The sequence below is a fragment of the Eptatretus burgeri genome, chromosome 4, assembly GCF_056783735.1.
Source record: "Eptatretus burgeri isolate ZD-2024b chromosome 4, Ebu_testis_v1, whole genome shotgun sequence".
Lineage (NCBI taxonomy): Eukaryota > Metazoa > Chordata > Myxini > Myxiniformes > Myxinidae > Eptatretus > Eptatretus burgeri.
The window spans coordinates 84540988-84560987 of record NC_140964.1 but is presented as its reverse complement, the minus strand read 5'-3'; the positions used below and the strand labels follow the sequence as shown (position 1 = coordinate 84560987).

Sequence of the window (20000 nt, the reverse complement as noted above, 5' to 3'; positions counted from 1 at the left end):
TCACATTTGTTCATTTTTGATACTTGGACCTTTCTCCTGTTTTTATACATGTCTGATCTGAGAAATAAACAAGTTAGTCAATTAAAATTTCATTTCGGTTAAATGTTATCATGCAAACAAATCTGTTGCATCGCAATGAGATTCAAAATGTGTTTGTCAAGCCCGCAACGGTACCTTCTGCTGGAGTTTCGTGAAATCAGTGGAGATGTGACTTCATTATTTGCATGGTCAACAATTTTGTGCTTGTACCACATCATCTCTTTCTCTCACTCACACTCACACTCACACACACTTTCCTTTATCACTTCTGCACTCCCTTGTTTCACAAATGAATCCTCATATTCTCTGCAGTTTGTATCTGCAGATATTATTTAGTTTCCATGATGACTTGTTAATTATTGAAGGGATTTCAGTCTAACTTTGCACAAGATTTTGATTTCAAAAGGTCTTAGCCACAAGGTCGTGTTCCCTTTTATTGAAAATCATTGTTAACGTGATAACTTGTGAACCAATGTGGAGATTGCGCTAAAACTTGGTACAAGTTTAGATTGTTATAAAAAGATGAACTTTTATATTTTGGGTTCAAAAGATCAAATGGTATGTCATTTAATTGAAAATCTTTATTACTACAATAACTTGTGAACCATTGAAGGGATTTCAACCAAACCTGGCACAAGTATGGACTGTAATACAAAGATGAACTGATTCGATTTGTCGTTTAACAGGTCAAAGGTCAAATAAAATTTGACCTTTTGCAAATTAAAAACATTTTGCAAATCAATTTGCAGATCATAATTTGAGTTGGAAACATCTGATATCTCTCTTCTACTGATCCCTTTCTCTCTCATGCTTTCTCTTACATGACTTTTCATTGAGATCAAATGTGACAGTGGGTTTACATCTAATGCAGATGGAAGCATATCCAAAGACACATTTGTGTCAAATTATATTTTCTATTTTATTTTGTACTTAAATAGTCTGTGTCAGAGCGGTGACCCGTCCAGGATTGTAACCATAGCCATAGAAACTGCTTCGGCAGCGCTGATGCTCTGTATCGAGCATGGTTCATGATCTGATCTGACTTGAATAGTTCTAATGTTATTGGACCTAATCCGAATCTGACTTGAATGGTTCTAATGTTATTGGACCTAATAGCCCCTGTTGGACCTAATCCGAAACGGTGGCTTATTGATTGGGTCCCGTTTGTCCGTGCGTCCTTCCGCAGCCATGGCTCATGCATGTATTAACCGATTTTGTTCAAACTTGGCACAAGCACAGTACATGATGGCATACATGGGCACCTCACTTTATTTTGTGATCTGATGAAAGATGGTACGTTGGCAGCCATTTTGGTTGGAAAAACCCGATGTTGAACACATCCTCAACCATTTTTCTGACATGCATTTACCGATCTTTTTCAAACTTGGCAGACAAATAATGAATGATGGCTTACATATGCACATCATTTGTTTTAGAGATCAGATCCAAGATTGCAGACTGGCAGCCATTTTGTGAGTTAAACACGTCCGCAACCATTTATCGTACATGCATGGTCCGATTTTGTTCAAACTTGGCACAAGCACAGTGCATGATGACATGCACATTCACCTCAATATATTTTGTGATCTGATCAAAGATGGCCAACTGGTAGACTGGCGGCCATTTTAGTTTTAAAAAACCCTGGTATTGAACACTTCCTCAACCATTTCTCGGACATGCATTTACTGATCTTGTTCAAACTTGGCACAAGCACAGGATATGATGGCATACACGTGTGCACTTTGATTTGTGATCTGATCAAAGATGGTGGACTGGTAAACTGGCCATTTTAGTTGTAAATAATTATGATATATTATAAAAAATAATTATGATAAATTAATTGTAAATAATTATAATTATAACTGGAAGACTGGCCATTTTATTTGTAAATAATTATGGGCTAGCATTTTAACTCTGCACAGCAAAATTACTAAAACTATGCCATTTTTGTCTTTCTCCTTGTTTTGCATTGTATGAATTTTATGTTGTTCCACAGTGCTGGTAAAGAGGGAGGGGGAGATGCAGACAGAGAGAAAATGCTCCAAGAGAAAGAAGCTGAGGTACTTACATAAATTTCACCAACTTTTGTGGCCTATTTAAAGTTTTTTAATTACCTCCACCACTGATGAATGTTATTTATGTGAAGGAGGTTGTTTTCACCCCCTTTGTCAGTTTGTTTGTTTGTTTGTGTGTAAGATATCTCAAAAAGTTGTGGACGGATTCGGACAAAACTTGGTAGACACGGGTATGTGACAAGGAAGAATTTTTTTTTTTGTATGCACTGTCAAGGCTCGTATGAGAGCTAACACACAGAAACGCACAAGGAGAGCAGGAGATGAGGGGTGGGAGAGGGAAGGAAAAAACAGTGGGGAACAGTGACATGAGGAGATCTGTGAAAGGGAGAGGGATGGGTAGGGTATCACGGGTAATCAAGATGGACACTACAGAGACTATCAGGAAGGAAAGGAGTGAATTTGAAGGTGGGTTTGGGGTGGATTAGCGGAGGTAGAAAAGATCATAGTTTTGGACGGCCAGAGACTGTAAACAATGGCAACAAGTCGGCCACTGAATTAATACACCAGGGGGTTGACTCAGCCTGTCATCCTTCTGAGGTCGGTGAAATGAGTACCAGTTCCAGTGTGTGTACTGGTAGAGGGGTACTGCATCAGCGACACAGTCGCGCTTCAAGAAATGATAGCTACCCCAGCAGCTAAGCTGCCATACGACCACCACATGGCAACAAGATTGCCATGACCAAACCCACTACCACGAAGGAGGTGGCACAGATACGCTTAAAGTGAAAGGAAAGCAATAATAGCAAATTTGTTTTCCTAAAATATAGAAGATCATTCTTTTCATGATATCCACTCTTTTTATCAATGGGAAATTTTTTTTCATACGCCGAATTACCGTATTTTCATCCAAATAACCAGCGGGCTATTTGTTAAATTGGTTCTAAAAATTCCAACTGCGGGGTAACTTGTGTGTGGGTTATATGGTATTTTACCATACAGCACATGACAACCACAGGGGGCAACTTAAATTATCAAGGAGATAAAAAAGAAGAAGCAGTTTTTGTTTGTTTTTTGAAACTTTTATTGTAATGTCTTTCATTAAATTTCTTTCACATATTTTACCTTCACACATATATCGAATTCTAAAGCTATTTAAGGTACCTTCCGTAAAGCCTACAAAGCCCTCGTCTTCTGTGTCGCTGTGAAACAGCTGGAGCAGCTCGGAGTCTGCAAATGTGGCTCCGTCACAATCCACATCGTCATTACTCTCGTCCTCTTCTTCTCCAGAAATCAGCCCACTTTTCATCAACTTTCAGTTTGAATTTGGCCATGAAACTTGCATTTTCTCTTACTTGTACTGACAGCAGACATTGTACGGCAGGGACTTGTGACGGGACGGACTATTTTGTGAAATGATATAAAAAAAATAATCAACAGCCTGCAAGGTATTTATACATTTCACATGGATGAGCAGTGTGGTTTCTGGTCGCATCAGTGCCGGAAACCACGTTGGTTTTTAACACATTTGGTACATTAAACTTTAATTATTGCAACAACCCTTTCTCAAGATATTTATTTTAATGTCCATTGGTTATTCACCGCAGTTGTATTTGAGAAGAGCCATTTGTTGGCCCTTGATAAACAAAGCCATGCCGGCTGCTGGAAATATCAAGATCGCGCATCTCCCAGCCATGTGGGGAGGAAAGCCGACTTGCGGGGTATACCCGTGTGTGGGTTATACGTGCTTGAAATTTTCCGAGAGTACTTTTTCCCCCAGGTGCGGGTGTACCATGGGACGTGTTATTTGCGTGAAAATACGGTAAGCCAATTTTTTGGGCTGGCATTACAAAGCAAATTAACTTCTCACCTCTGAAGTGATTGATACTATAGATTTTATATGCATATGTGGGAAAATTACATGCCCAGACCGGGACTCGAACTCACGTCTTCTGAGCCGTACCAGTGTTCTGCAATCTGAGCTATCTGGGCGACCCACGGGCTGGACACGCAACATTTTCCCACATATACATATAATCTTTGTTTGCCTGTTCATCCATTATACGATATCTTTTGTTTTACAAATTCGCTGTTCATTGTAGAGCATATGCGTTTCAAGTAGAGAAAGATATGATAATAGCAGGATTTGGCGTGTGCATTTTTGGCTACTTGTATTACGATCACAGCAACCGTGAAAGCAAAATCGTATTTTGGCAAAAATAAAAGGGAAAACCTCCCAAAATATGCCTGATTGAACAACAAAATAAACAAAAAGATGAATCTGCTGCAATAATTTCACAAAAAATATTGGTATGGAGGGAAGAGGGTGAATGGAGACCTTATCTTGCCAATGGGTTTGGGGTGGAAAAGATCATAGTTTTGGACGGCCAGAGACTGTAAACAATGGCAACAAGTCGGCCACTGAATTAATACACCAGGGGGTTAACCCAGCCTGTCATCCTTCTGAGGTCGGTGAGATGAGTACCAGTTCCAGTGTGTGTACTGGTAGTGCCCCTGCAAGTGTCTGTGTTGTGCACTAGTAGAACAATGGATGAAATTGACAGAACATTGATTGAAGTATGCTCACTGCCAAGGAGAAGCTAATGTTTCGGGCATTAAACCTCGGTTAAAGCAAAAGAAGGAGGAAAGGGAAAGGGTGATTTAGTCCAGTGAAAGTTCATAAACTTGTGGCAAGCCACAGTTCTGTTTTTTAGGGCTATTACGGACAGCTTCAACAGTTATAATATACCCCATGCAGATAGATGTTGCAGATGTAATCACTACTTTTTAACATGCAACACTGAAGGGACTAGAAAGTTCCCTGTGCTCATGCAGGATTCTAAACGGGATAGGGATGGAGGCAGAAAAATGCAAATAGCATCTTCTGTCATTGAGCCGGTAAGTTGGGAGCAACAATTAACATTTAATGCCACATCTGATGCAATTTAAATGCTCTAATCGCGAAGAGGTGCTCCATTTGAAACTGTTTGTTCGATACATGTAGCTTTTTGATGACTTGGGAACATAATAAAAAATTTGTATTGGCGTCAAAGCCATTGACCAATTGCAAATTCATAGAAGGATTTATTCCAGTCCTGGTAGGGCCTCAAATGACTTGGCTAAACCATTGTTGCAACATATCCCAAATCAGCAGACATCACTTGTCATCTCCACAAGGAAATGTAATGGAGTTGAATTTTGCCACCAAAACGTTAACACCATTACAATGAATGAATTACAAATTCCTGCCAACATCAGTAGTGGTGGTCGTTGTAGTAGTAGTAGTAGTAGTAGTAGTAGTAGTAGTTGTAGTTGTACTCATGAGGTAAAGTTTTCTTTGCAGTTAAAGCACTGTTGGCACCACAGCAGAAATGCATTGGCACAGTCATCACAACAGATGCGTTAAAAACCTACGACTTCTGACATGCCACACTGATATGGTTTGCACTCCAAAGCCTATTCTTTAACACCACCAATGGCAACTTTACCTCTTTAACCAGCTACAGAATGGAGAAATTTTGGCAAAATAAGTCAAGAGAGGTGCATAAAAGAGATGTACATGAATAGGCAGAATATTGATTTATTGAGTTGAATTGAGATAAAGTAAATTTCAACTGCTTTTAGAATCTTAAATTTATGAATCTTATTTCTAGATGAATTAAAATGAGGTTCTGACAATTCTACTATGAATTTAAAAGGGAGAGATAGAAGTGTTTATTTGCCAAATCGCAAGATGCTCGTGATAGTTATACAGGACGATCATCGAATAAATATGAAACGGAAGAAACTGTTACAGACGTGTCGTTCATTTTAGCCTTTGGCACGGCTCATAAAAGACCAAATACTGGAGACGTGATGTGATGTTCCACGTGGATCGTGGAACACACACAGTGGTTGATGTTTCACAAAATTTGGTGGAACATCTTTTAACTTTGTTTCATTGATTCTGACTCTAATTTCATTGCTTAAATACATCATCATTGCTGAAAAATGTTAACCCCTGAATGTTTTTGATAAAATGGCATTTTCAACATTTTAAAAAGTTTTTGTTTTAGCTCCCCCTTCTCTTTTCTTTTCAACATATAAATACCTTTATTCCCTCCTTGTCTGCCCATCTTTCAACAACCCCCAATCCTCTTCTTCCTCCCCCCCCCCACTAATTCTGCACTATCCTTGTCATTCTTGTTTTTTTTACATTTCTTTTTGATGGCTTATTTTGTTCCAGTTGAAGAGAATGCAGAGTGTTCTTGCTGAAATGCAGAGACAGATGGATCGGCACAAACAGTCGGGGCATGCCTAGTTCATCTTTCACATGGTAATGCAATCATACTTTGTTTTTGTTGTTTTTGAATTGGCGTTCTCAGTTTTTGCTCAGTCTGATGGTAGTAGAATAATTTTACAATCTTGTAATCAAGTGGATGATTTGGCACACTTTAACATTTCTGAAATCGCTTTGTTTTAAAAAATCGCACAATGTCTTAATCTTTGGGTGAAAAAATGTCACAACATTGCACTCGCAGATGTAGTAGCAGAATAATTAATGGCACCTCCTCTGGAAACCTTTATTAGAAATCCCCAAAGTTTTCACACCCAACTCCTCAAATTTTAGAAGTTGTCTCCACAGGTTTGGCTGCCTAAAAGCCAATAAGAATGCATCTTATTTTGGAAGCATTTAGGGGCAGCTGTATCGTCAATAGTATCTGAGAGCTCACAGAAATTGCTACGCTGCTTGACATCGTTGTGTGGATCACAGATTTATAAATAGAGGATATCATTATGTTGGGCCAGGATTTCCAGTACCAGCAGAAAGCAGGGTGTGAGGTCTTGTGTGATCAGATTAGTATGTGGCCCTGTTCAGGAATGGGTCTTCTTTTGCTTTCCCATTTGGCTTGGATTTGTCAAGTTCAACCCACCCCATTAGTAATCAAACTCTGAACCATCCTATCACCACAGGACTAGCTTTTAGTTAAATTAATTGAAGAGCAATGAAGGAAAATTATTTTCAAGTGCATGCAGTATAACTTTTGTTTCCTCTTGGGTGTCGTTATTTGATTGATCATTTTCAATGTAACCTTTTAATTGGCTGGATATAGTTCAAACTCAACATTCCTGTCTATTTGCAAACTTTGCCCTATCCACATGCTTCCTTCTCTCTCACAGAAGCATATATTTACTTTACAGATAAAGCCATAATCAACAAACCAAGGAGGTACAACCAGCTGGAGATTTTGTCCATAAACAAAGATGTAGGTCTGTTGTCAGTCATGTTGTAGTAATCTTAGGCAAAAGCAAGATAGTAGGAACAGTTACTTATGCCTGTCATTTTTCAACTTTATCACTCTTTGCAGACTCTTTTTAATCGAGATGTCGAGGCTTGTGCAATAGTGGAACACTGGGGCAAAGAGGAAATAGAAAGACAGCCTGAGGATCGGAGTCGCATATGAATAAAGAGTCCTGCTTAACAGTAGAGTGTCAGCAACTGTAGTAAAACTCAAAGGTAGAAATGGAAGAGACCATGACGTGTCAATGCAACACATGAACTCCTGGAGTGAATGAACTCCTGGAGGGAAGAGCAAAATAAAAGTCAAGAACATAGTTTCACATGCAAGAGAAATGGTGGATGAATGAATGAATAGCCTGGTGTTGGCTCAGTGGTAAGGATGGCTGCTTGGGATCCTAGGGTCCTGAGTTCAAGCCCCGTCAGACACTGAATTAATACACCAGTGGGTTGACTCAGCCTGTCATCCTTCCGAGGTCAGTGAAATGAGTACCAGTTCCAGTGTGTGTACTGGTAGAGGGGCACTGCATCAGCGACACAGTCGCGCTTCAAGAAATGATAGCTACTCCGGCAGCTAAGCTGCCATATGACCACCACAATGAATAAATGATTGGAGGTGAGCATCAAGTTCATACTTAGGAGGATAACAAGGGAAGGATTTTTGGCAGAACATGTGTGACCTGACGAAGGTTTTGGGCAGGGAGCTGAGAGGGCAAGAAGAGTATGACCAAAACTGAACTGGTGGATGACTGCTTGGCCAGCAACCTGCCTGTGTTGGGCAACAAGCCGATTGAGACTCAGCCTCAAGTCACATGTCACGAGATACCATTGTGTCTTTCTTTCCTAATAGTGATTAAGTTGTCTTCTTTTTCATTGATATAATAGTTTATTTGCGTGATTTCACAAAGCATCTTTTTCTTCATTTGACTCTCCTCCCCAAGGAAGACCCTCTGAGGCTCTGCTCACCCAAGACATGGTCCTGCTGCATCGTGGCACTGTGATTCAGAAAGCAACATCAATTGAAGAAATTAACAAGTTCTCAATATTAATATTTATTATTTGATATTTATTGTGATGCAATTATGGATAAATAACATATTATGTGGTGTAATACAGTTTCAACTATTTATTTTTGAAATCGTGTTGTCTCTATGATGTTTGCTAATAATGAGGGTAATGCTGTAATGCATGTTAAAATAATTTGTTGTAAGCAATGATAATTAATATAATTGTTAAAAAAAAACTCACCGCAACTTGCGTGAAATTTACATTGATTCTAATAAATATTTGTGTTCGGTATTTTGTTTGTGCTCTTTTTATCTATGTTGAAGAGAAGCATAGCTAGCATTGATTGAGGTCCATAAACATACTTAGTATGGTCGTAATTTGGTCTTGCTCGTTGCAGGAACTAATCATCTCGTGATTGTGTCATTTCCAAATTAAAATGGCTTCGTAATAATGCAGATTGTATAAAACGATTGAGAATGCTGGAGAGGGCACAAGAAAATTGCAGGAGCCAACCAGTGTAACTGTTTGTTCGCAATGTTGCACCAGGTTGTGTTTCCTCTCCTCTTTCTCTCTTGCTCTTTTATTGTTTGTTCATTTCCTTGCTTATGCCAACCTGTTACCCTTATGCCCTACTGTCAGTATTTTGTCTTCTTACCCTCTTGTCAACTCGCTTTTCCATGAGCCCAGTTTTTGTAAACAAAGCATATTCCTGATATGTTCAAGCATCCAAACAAATAACATTTTGAGTGTTCAGTTAAAATCACATTCTGCTTCATAAAATTTGCTGTTATTTAACTCTCACTTATTTAATTATCAGGGTTTAAATACAACAAATTGTCTCTAAAATACATCAATTTCACAAACTTTGGTGTTATATTTTTGAGGTTGTTTTTGTATCCAACCATATTCATCAGGTGGTATGGGTTTTTTTTTTTTGTGTGTACATGATCAGGTTTGTGAAAGAGCAAGAGCAGAGTAGAATGCAACGAAATGAAATAGGGAAATACCAACAGCAAGGTAGAAATGAGAGCGAGATCAATTTGAGGGGAGGACACATGCTGAATGAAACAGCAGGAAGACGAAGGCGAAGGTGGGATGAAACAAAAGGAACAAACGAACAAATTAAAAGGAGGTGAAAAATTGGAATAACCTGTAAAAAATGGAGTGCTTGGGAATGGGGTCATTTGGGGTAGAAGATCTGAGTACGGATGGGGGTTGACGTGAGATCGTGGTAAGCAGCTCTCTTGAAGCCATGGAGGGAAGAATGGAGCTGAACAGACTTGGGGAAGTTTGTTCCACAGATGAGAAAAGAGGAGCAAATGAGTGGACGTGAGCAGTGAGCTTGGATTTTGGGAGTTTAACAAGAAAAGGGATACTGACAGACTGTGTGTACCTTGCAGCGACCTGGGAGGGCCAGAACCAAAAGAGCAAGGGTACAAGACCAAAAAGGAGGCTGTATAATGGAGAAGCCACCAACCTGTCTGTGATGTGGAAGTAACAGACTGAGACAACTTCAGCATGGGAGATCCCATTGATTATGAGGGTCTTGCTTCACACAGCATCAATAAGTGCAAGGTGTAAGGCAGGCATGTTGGCCCAAGGGGGAGAACTGTACTATATCACACTGAATGAAGGTGTTGTAAGTTGTCAAGAGTTCAGATTGGTCAAGGAAAGACCTTGTGCAACGAAGATGTCCAGTCGACGGTTGGCTTTGGAGGCCATCTTGAAAATATGGTCTGCCAAAGAAAGTCCTGGCTGATGGTGAGGTTCAAACTTTGAATGACAACATCTTCAAGTGGTTTGTTTTGATGAAGTAGTTTGTGGCAGATGATCCTTTTGGAGAGACGGGGTGGCTGTGGGGGCTTTGTCAGAGCTGAAAAACAGATTCCACGTATTGGACCAGCTCCTGATTCTATAACGTTCTGCAGAAAGAAGAGGCTGCAACTTGCCTATCTGGATGAGAAATTATATGGCAGAGGGTGGAATGATATTGAAGGAAAATCTTTGAAAAATTACTTCTCTTGCACCACTTCATCAGTTGACACGAAACATTACAATTATGATCGAGTCGTCATAGGGAAATATGTGTTTTAAATTTCAATCTGATCGGATGCATGGTCCAGCAGCCAGAATTATGTAATATTTTGAATCTTGGTTCAGGGATTTAAATCAAACCTGTTTGATGATGTCATAGATGGCTTCGTTATGACGTCATAATTGCATATGTCGAACGCTTTATCCGATCAGAATGAAAAAAATTAGGGTCATCTCGGGCTAAATTGAATGGGGGTGGGGGGAATTGATGACATCATTGGTCACGTGGTTTGGCAGCCATATTGTTTTGACATAGAAACCTGCAAAAATCTTCTTCTCTGTAATGGTTGAAAAGATCAAGGTGAAACTTTACAGTTATGATCACCTATCCATGAGGAACAAAAAGTTCTCCACCTATGATGTCATAGGTCATATGGTTTGGCAGCTCTGATTTTTTTGAAGAATAATCCTTTAAAAATCTTCTCCTCCAGAATGGCTTGACAGTGCACCCTCGCCAGCACCCAGCTTTGCCGTGCACCCTCTCGCGGGGCAGCTTTGAACACCAGTCGAAGTCTGGAGGGTACCGAGATCATCCGTCGCAGGTATAGACCCTGGTGTTGTTGGTGATTGACCTGTGCCTCACTTGTTGGTGGCGCTGCTCACACCCACACGCGCACCACACGTTCGCTTACCCAAGCACTGGGAAGGACGAATTGTTTCGTCGGCGCTGGTCAGACACCCGCTTCTTGCTCGCTTCTCTCGTCCCTTGCTTTTTCTCCTCACGTTTTTCTCTTCACACTTTTTCTCTTCTCACGCTTTTTTCTTCAGACTTTTTCTCTCTTCAGAACGTACCTCTCGCTCGTTTTTATATCCCCGGGCCTTCTCCGTGAGGTGTCGTCCGCCCCAAGCTCACCCCACCCCACTGGGGCATGGTTACCATGACAACCCGTGCACTCTCAAAAAAGGCGGGCATTGGAGCTCACGAAAGATTGCCGCTGAGGAAGAATGGAGCGGGCTTCAGAGCTCGTGAAAGAATGTTGCTGAGAAAAAATAAGGGCGGGCTTCAGAGCTCGTGAAAGAAATGTGTTAGAATGTGTCTGTCGTAAAGAAAAAAGTTTCCCATAAGAGTGGGGATCTATCCTTTACCCTTCTCAACGCATCACAATTAAGATCCCATTCGACGTGGGGATGGGGCTGATCTGAACATGAATTTAAGGAAATAACTGTCTGAGAACCTGGATGTGTGGATGCATTCATCAGACCGGATTCTGAAATCCATAACACTATGTAATATATATATATATATATATATATATGTATATATATATATATATATATATATATATATATATATATATATATATATATATATATATATATATATATATATATATATATATATATATGAACGTTTTTACAGCCATTTTTCCCTGCTGTTCAGGGGTTTGGCTTTTTCTTGAGGCAATGTTTTATGGCCGGATGCCCTTCCTGACGCCAACCCTGGTCGCCTCTTCCAACACACAGGGATATGGTACACCTATTCCAACCGGGGCATACACCGGGACCAGTACACTGGTACTCACTTTGCCGACCTCAGATGGATGACAGGCTGAGTCAACCCCCTGGTGTTAATTCAGCAGCCAACGGGGCTTGAACTCAGGACCCTGGGATCCCAAGCCACCATCCTAACCACTGAGCCAACACCAGGCATATATATATATATATATATATATATATATATATATATATATATATATATATATATATATATATATATATATATATATATATATATATATATATATATATATATATATATATATATTGTTGCGGATTCGCGCCCGCCGGCGTGCGAGCGGCCACGTAACTCGAATCGCGGCACGTCGCCCACCGGACGGACAATCCCGTCGTGACCCTCTCGGACTAACGCCGGGAACTAGTCACGGGTGGGCCTTTCGGCCTCACCACGATCGTGTCAATCGGCCCCCCGCGTGGAATAGGGTTGCTCGCCAAATTCGACCTACCTAAGTACCCACACGGAGGGTAGACCGGGCGATCGCACCTCGCCGCAGGTCGACTTCGGACACGGGCCACTTTAAGCGACCCGTTCCGTACTATCGGGATAACCGAGCGGTGTTATCGTCAACCTCGACGGTTCGATTAATTATTGGGTGTATTTAGCCCACGACCAACCCTTTACGTGAAGTAAGATGGAGATTCAATAGAAGAAAAGACGAAGCGAAACGGGAAAAACAGTTCAACATAAAGCACATTTATTCCGCGGCAAACGGAAAGCACACATATACAATTATACACCAAAAGCAAATGTAAAAGTAGAAGAAGCACAACAATTCTGCACAAAAAGCAAATGTAACAATGCAGATCTACTACCGACTACCGAGCACACGGCAACACTTAAACAGTTTTACTTCACAGACGGCGCCGACAACACATATACTCAAAGCAAAAGGAAAAGGGACCACCCTCAACGATGAGGGGGGGGCAGACGGGCCTGGGGCCGAGACCGCGTCGAGCCTACCCATCTGGTGATGAGCCGCAAAATGGCGGTGGCGCCCCGACTCCGCGGGCCTCGCTGGCACTGCCTGGAATGGAGTGGGAACGGGGCCCCCTTCTCACACTATCTCAGCGCGGGGGGAAACAGGAGGGGGTTGTTGATGCTCGGGGGAATGAGGATATCTCGCTGGCTTGGGTCCCGCGACGAGCGACTCCACCGCGACCTCGGTCGCGTTACCGGCCTCCCCTCTCCGCAGCTCCCCGACTCTGACACGAGCGTCCTCTCGACTGCCTTCGCCGCCGCCACAACTCTCCAACTCTCCCACTCTCCACTCTTCTCAACTCCGTCCAACTGCGATTCAGAAACTCTTTTTCTCTCCCGATTCAGAAACTCCCTCAACAACTGCCTTTTTGGCGAGCGAACGCGGCCCTTTATAGCCCCCGGGGCTTCGCTCCTTCACCTTCGACCCTTCACCTCTGGCTGGCTCCCCATTGGACAGAGGAAAAGTGGGCGTGAATGATTTTTGATCCGCGAATCTGCATATAGCGATTATACTCCGACGCACCTGGAGGCGGGGCCAAATCGCCCCACGCTCGCTGATAGGACGGAACAGAAGTGGGCGTGAATTGTTTTTGATCCGATTTCTCGGAAAGGCTGGTGTTTTTGCACCCGCTGCTCGGTGCGCGCCCTGTACGAGTCCAGGATCGGTGCCCACAAGCGGCGCGGGAATGGCGGTGATGCGATGGTTGCGAGAGCGAGATGTGACGGCAAGGGTCGTGGCTGTTGTTGTGAAGCGGCGTTGCGGTTGGTGGTTGTTGTGTGATGGCTGTTGAGACGTGGTTGGTGGTGGTTGTGGTGGTAGTAATGGCGGCTGGTCCAAAATAAAGATAGTAAAAGAAAAACGGCTATCCTGAAGGGTCGCAGCCCGAATGAATGACATTTATTCCCTCTAAACAACGGGTTTGGACTAACTACACATATACTTACAGAGATATCTCACCTAAGGGACCTGAATGGTGGTTTGCGAATTTCGTCAACCACTACACTACCCCCTCCCCTTTTTACAGACTCGTCCCGAGTCATCAAATTTTCGTGTGCCATCATGTGTAGTTTTCCCCTAGTACATTTTACCTACGGATCCCTGAGTGCGACATTCATGGTATTCGTGTCCCCAAAATAAATAACCTGAGGGCTGAGTAACTACCTAAACAAACCCACTCACATGGACGACTTAAATAAAATTGCCGGCGCTAGGACAGACATGCCGGGGGCGCACTCATATTTACTGTACATCTTAACCTTAACTTACAAATTTTACACTAAACCATGGCCCAGGATCAATGGACTCTGCAAAAAGAAAGCAGTTAGCAGGGAGCCAGGCTGCTCGCATGCAGTCTCTGGCTCAAACAATGCAGGTGACAGGGAACGTGGCCGGCTGCTCACACGCAGTCCAAGGCCTTCCCTTTTGAACTGAACGCAGTGAACCACAACGGTGCATGGGCTGCACAAACGCAGTCTCCGTGCCAGCTCCAGTGGCACACACAATGAACACAACGGATGGATGGATGGACACAAACATGGTGCACGGGCCGCCACTGCAGGCCCGTGTTGTAGCTGCCAACAGGGCAGTTCTCGCAGCTTGCAAACTGTTGCTTTCTGATCCTGGCGCACATGGCAATGAACAGGGGGGGGGCAAAGCAAAAATTGAACGGGGCTGGTGAACAGGGGCAGTGGGCATGGCATGGCAAAGGTGATCAGGCAAACACAGCCCGCAGAAGAAGGCCGCTGCAGGCAAACACAGCCGGCAGACGAACTGGCCGGCACAGGCCTTGCAGAAAACATCTGCAGACGATCCGGCCGGCACAGGCCTTGCAGCACAGCAGCTGCAGACGATCCAGCCGGCACAGGCCTTGCAGCAAAACAACAGCTGCCGATGAAGTGGGCCGGCCTTTGCCTTGCAGCAACGCAGCCAGCAGATGAAGCTGGCCAGCCTTTGCCGTTCAGTGGAGGTTGGTGGAGGGAGTGCGGTGGTGCTGGCCACTCGGAAGGCGGGCTCGGACCTACTCTACGGTCTCCCTCCCAACCTATCGCCTTTGCCTGTCACTGTCTATACCCACTCCCTTAATTTGTCAAACCCCAATTTAGCCCCAACTTATTTTTTTATTTTTACTTCCCCACTATAAATCGTCCCCTAACCCCCTGTACTGTCCTTGTTCGGCTAACCTATCCTGTCACCTAGCCTACTCCCAACCCGTACGTTCCCTTCCCGGAGGGGAACAAGGGAGAGCTAGCGTCCTGCGTCGAGGCCCAATCCAAGCCTCAGAATGGCCTCCCCAGACTTCAGCGATCTAACCCAAAGTGGGTCCAGCGGCCCACAATGAGAGCGAGGGGATGGATGGTGCGGAGGGGTACACTTCCTAATCTACCCTAACCATTTAACTGTTAAACTACCCCGGGGCTTCCAACAAGCGCCTCTCGCTTAAACTATTGGTTCTAACAACCCAGATTCCCGTCGCCTGTGTTGGGGTCCTCACAATTTCGGGCCTCGCCCCCCAATTTTCTCTCCGTGCCCTCACACGGTCTCATGGCTGGGACGCGTGGCTCCCTTTGGCAGGCACGACCCTCTGCCGAATCTCCCGCTATGGCACCCCCGGGCACTACACTGCCTCCGAGCCTACCAGCTCCCTAAACATCGGGGAGTGCCCCCCATGGCACCTCCCCTGAAACGCACACGTGGCAGGCTGGCTTCCCGGGCCCCTTTCCGAGGGTCACCTGTGCCCACAACACTGCCCACGCGGCTAATGGCGCCCTGGGCCCCCGCACCAAGCAGGCGCACCCGTGCCCACTACGCTATCCCGGCCCCCCATGGGCCCTTGGCCTACCATGGCCGACTCGCCTGGTGCCTGGGGTACCCACTCAGCGATACTCACCTTTCGCAGCCACGCTCCCAGCCTGTCAACAGGGCTCCTGCACCCCTCCAAATGGGTTTCGAGCCTACACTCCCACCAACAGCAAAACGACCTCCATTTTTCAATTTAACTAACCCCCTAACTCACTCTACACTGACCCCGGGGTCCCTTGGGCGGGAGTCACTCCTCCCCCCAATCACTCATCGCACCATGCAGTCCCCATTCGCTCCATACACACAGACCCGCTGGCCTCACTCACTCACCAAGCACATGCTTCCACTTCACTCACCAACTCTTCAACACACTCACCGCTGAACTCTGCCATCCTTCTAACTACATCCCCTAACTAACTCGTGCTCCCATGTCATCCCTTGCACTAGTAGCACATTCCTTTTAACACTACGTAGCTAAACTACGTCAACTCTACACATCCAAAGGCTGTCACTGTCTCCAAAATAATCCCATACTCCATTTTCCCAACCTAAATCTGACTAACAATCCCTCTAACTAATCCATTCCACGGGCCCCATGAGGACTTACCCCTGCCCCATGGAGCCGGTCTAGCTAAGCTAACCCTTCCCTCTAACTAGTTTCCATCCTGTGCCCTGGTCAAGGGGGTCTTCCACCCCTTGCCCAGGAATCCTGTGCACCCGAAAGTGAGGCTTGCTTTTTTTTTTTATTTTTCACATGCGCAGCACCAGCGCGGCAACTCACAGCTCGCGCACTTTGCACCTGCCCGTGACGTCATGCAGCTGCACGTGTACCTCGTCCCTCCTTGGACGGTACCATCCGGCAGGGATACCCCTCCTGCCGGATTCCAACCCCACGTGCAGCCATGACGTCACCGTGCGCATAAAAAAAAACACAAGCCCCACGTCTCGAGGGGTTCCCCACGCGAACACATGTGCTTTGCCCGTTGAAGCTTAACACACACGATCGTGTGGAGAACCCGTCCGGTCCAAATCCATAATCCTGCCTAAACTTTGTCCGTCCGCGGGATCGGCAAATCCACCGCGTGCGTTTCCGGACCGGGACTTCACTCTCGCAAGCGAGCACGTGGGGGGCCTCGTGCATTGCACAGCACGGACCTCGCGCTCGCTGCTGGGTGAACCCGGCACGGTTCCCGAAACAGCTGCAGCCGCTTCTCGGCTTTCTTTCCTCTGTCGCAGTCTCCGTCGCCATTCAACACACGCACTCCCGCGTGTTACGACGCTAACACACCTCACCATTAAACTCACACCGGGAGATGCGGCTGCATGTTCACACATGCCGACCGACATCTCCCTTACACACAGCGACCTTGCACACGCTGTCTCTCTCACGCATACCACCTCCCTCGCACACCTGGCTCCACTCACTCGCGACCTTCCACTCACTCGTGCCATTTCCCTCACACAAACCATACCACTCACACACGCGGGGGCACTCGCCCGCGGTGCCTCACTCATACTGGCCGTTTCACTCACACACACGGCGACACTCACACACGGTGCCTCATCCACACACGGCATGCTGGGAAGCACGCCCTTTGGCACACTTGCCACTACACCACTCACACACGCGGGGGCACTCGCCCGCGGTGTCTCTCACACACGCGGGGGCACTCGCCCACGGTGCCTCATCCACACACCATGCCTCACTCACACACGCGGGGGAACTCACCCGCGGTGTTTCACTCACACACGGCGCGCTGGGAAGCACGCCCTCCTGCACACTTACCACCACACCACTCACACACAGGGTCGCTTCCACACACGGGGTCTTTGTCACCCACCCGGTCGCTCTCACACACGCCCTTGGACCCGCGCTATGCATGCGTTGCAGCACGCATTTCGCCACACTCGTGAACACACACCTCGACACCACACACACCGGGACAACCACACTGGGGATTCGTGTCCCCACAAGGGTCTCCGGGCCTCTATACCCCCCAAGCTCGGCGTGCACCCGTCCACAGCACTCCTCCCCTCGAACTCGCAAAGCACGACCGAACTCACCTGGTCGTGACTCGCCTCAAGGGGGCATACTCCCTCCCCTCGTTCCTGGAGGAGGCCATCCAGCTGCTCGCACTGGGTCCCTACACGCTCCGCGAGCTCACCCTCACTATCCTCCACTACCTCCGTATGTGTGTGTGTACGTCTCGATCCTTGTCATTATCATGCAGTCTCTCCTCTATTTTTTCTGTCTCCCGTGTCTCTATACATTTATAAGTTTCTGTTGTCCCCTCCTGTCTATTAGTCTCCGCTTCTTTCTGGCGTCTTTCCCTTATCTTTATGTAGGTCAACCTTGCTTTCTCCTTAAGTCGCTCCCGTCCTTCCCTGTTTTTCACTCCTTGCTCTTTCACGATCTCCGCGTACCTCATCCTTGCTTTCCGTCTTAATTGTTCTTTTCTCTCCCTCGCAATTCCTTTCACCTCGTCTCTTATCTCCCTCGTGCACGTCTCCGTCACACTTCTCGCCCAATACGTCCCCCGAATTATTTTCTCCTTACCCGCCTCCACCGCGGGCCCGACAGCCGTTGCACTCCCTCCCAGCTCGTTCGCTCCCACACGTGGAGTCGCCATTTTAAGCTCCCCGGTTACTGCCTTCATGCCCGCCTGCAGGCTTCGGCCCATGCTCTGCGTCTCACCCCGCAGCTCTTTCATTTCTTCCTTCATGTTTGTTTCCATTTCGTTCATTTGCCGTGTATTCGCATCCATTTTCGTTTTCACTTCGTTCATTTGCTTGTTCATGCCTTTTATTTCGTTTGTGTTTGTATCCATTTTCGTTTTCATTTCGTGCATGTCCCCACTGATTCCTGCCAGCATGGCGCATAGCTGGGCCATGTCGGGTGCACTCAGCTGAGCCGATTCGGCAAGGATCGGGGGGTTTTGGCGGAGAGGGGGAGGGGAGGTGTCATACACCGCGGCCACCGCCTCACCTATTTCGGGCTCTGGGTTCAGTTGGGGGAGTTCGTGTTCCTGCACAACCAACATTTCCTGCACGGGGATTTCATCCTGGACCATGGATCCTACATTACTACACATATACATTTCTAATACCCCCGGCTCCCGCTCGCCTTGAGACGCCATCTTATTTCTCGTAAAGGGTTAATTTGAATCGCTCGTAATTTGGAGGGAATCGGGGGTCGCTCCTCTCACCCCTGGACTGATTCCCGTGAATTTAGCTGGAGACAGGAGAGCCCGTAGTCCCGTTCTCCGACACCAGTGTCGCGAGGAGGGGGATGAGTTTGTATCCCACTTCTGACACCAGTGTTGCGGATTCGCGCCCCCCGGCGTGCGAGCGGCCACGTAACTCGAATCGCGGCACGTCGCCCACCGGACGGACAATCCCGTCGTGACCCTCTCGGACTAACGCCGGGAACTAGTCACGGGTGGGCCTTTCGGCCTCACCACGATCGTGCCAATCGGCCCCCCGCGTGGGATAGGGTTGCTCGCCAAATTCGACCTACCTAAGTACCCACACGGAGGGTAGACCGGGCGATCGCACCTCGCCGCAGGTCGACTTCGGACACGGGCCACTTTAAGCGACCCGTTCCGTACTATCGGGATAACCGAGCAGTGTTATCGTCAACCTCGACGGTTCGATTAATTATTGGGCGTATTTAGCCCACGACCAACCCTTTACATGAAGTAAGATGGAGATTCAATAGAAGAAAAGACGAAGCGAAACGGGAAAAACAGTTCAACATAAAGCACATTTATTCCGCGGCAAACGGAAAGCACACATATACAATTATACACCAAAAGCAAATGTAAAAGTAGAAGAAGCACAACAATTCTGCACAAAAAGCAAATGTAACAATGCAGATCTACTACCGACTACCGAGCATACGGCAACACTGATACAGTTTTACTTCACAGACGGCGCCGACAACACATATACTCAAAGCAAAAGAAAAAGGGACCACCCTCAACGATGAGGGGGGGCAGACGGGCCTGGGGCCGAGACCGCATCGAGCCGACTCGTCTGGTGATGAGCCGCAAAATGGCGGTGGCGCCCCGACTCCGCGGGCCTCGCTGGCACTGCCTGGAATGGGGTGGGAACGGGGCCCCCTTCTCACACTATTTCAGCGCGGGGGGAAACAGGAGGGGGTTGTTGATGCTGGGGGAATGAGGATATCTCGCTGGCTTGGGTCCCGCGACGAGCGACTCCACCGCGACCTCGGTCGCGTTATCGGCCTCCCCTCTCCGCAGCTCCCCGACT

General features: G+C 46.2%; 1 protein-coding gene across 5 annotated transcripts in view; it reads left to right on the top strand.

Moving 5' to 3' along the window:
- The window catches only part of LOC147028573 (septin-2-like), a 159349-nt gene extending 150721 nt beyond the window's left edge, over positions 1–8628 (top strand). For 4 of the 5 annotated variants that reach the window (XM_085879106.1, XM_085879111.1, XM_085879110.1 and 1 more), the window contains 3 exons: positions 2036–2099; positions 6277–6366; positions 8271–8628. In XM_085879106.1, coding sequence (XP_085735232.1) covers positions 2036–2099; positions 6277–6351 — 139 coding nt within the window. In that variant the 3' untranslated portion in view covers positions 6352–6366; positions 8271–8628. The remainder of the gene's footprint in view (positions 1–2035; positions 2100–6276; positions 6367–8270) is intronic. The other variant, XM_085879107.1, reaches the window with a different exon arrangement.
- The last annotated feature ends 11372 nt before the right edge of the window (positions 8629–20000 follow it).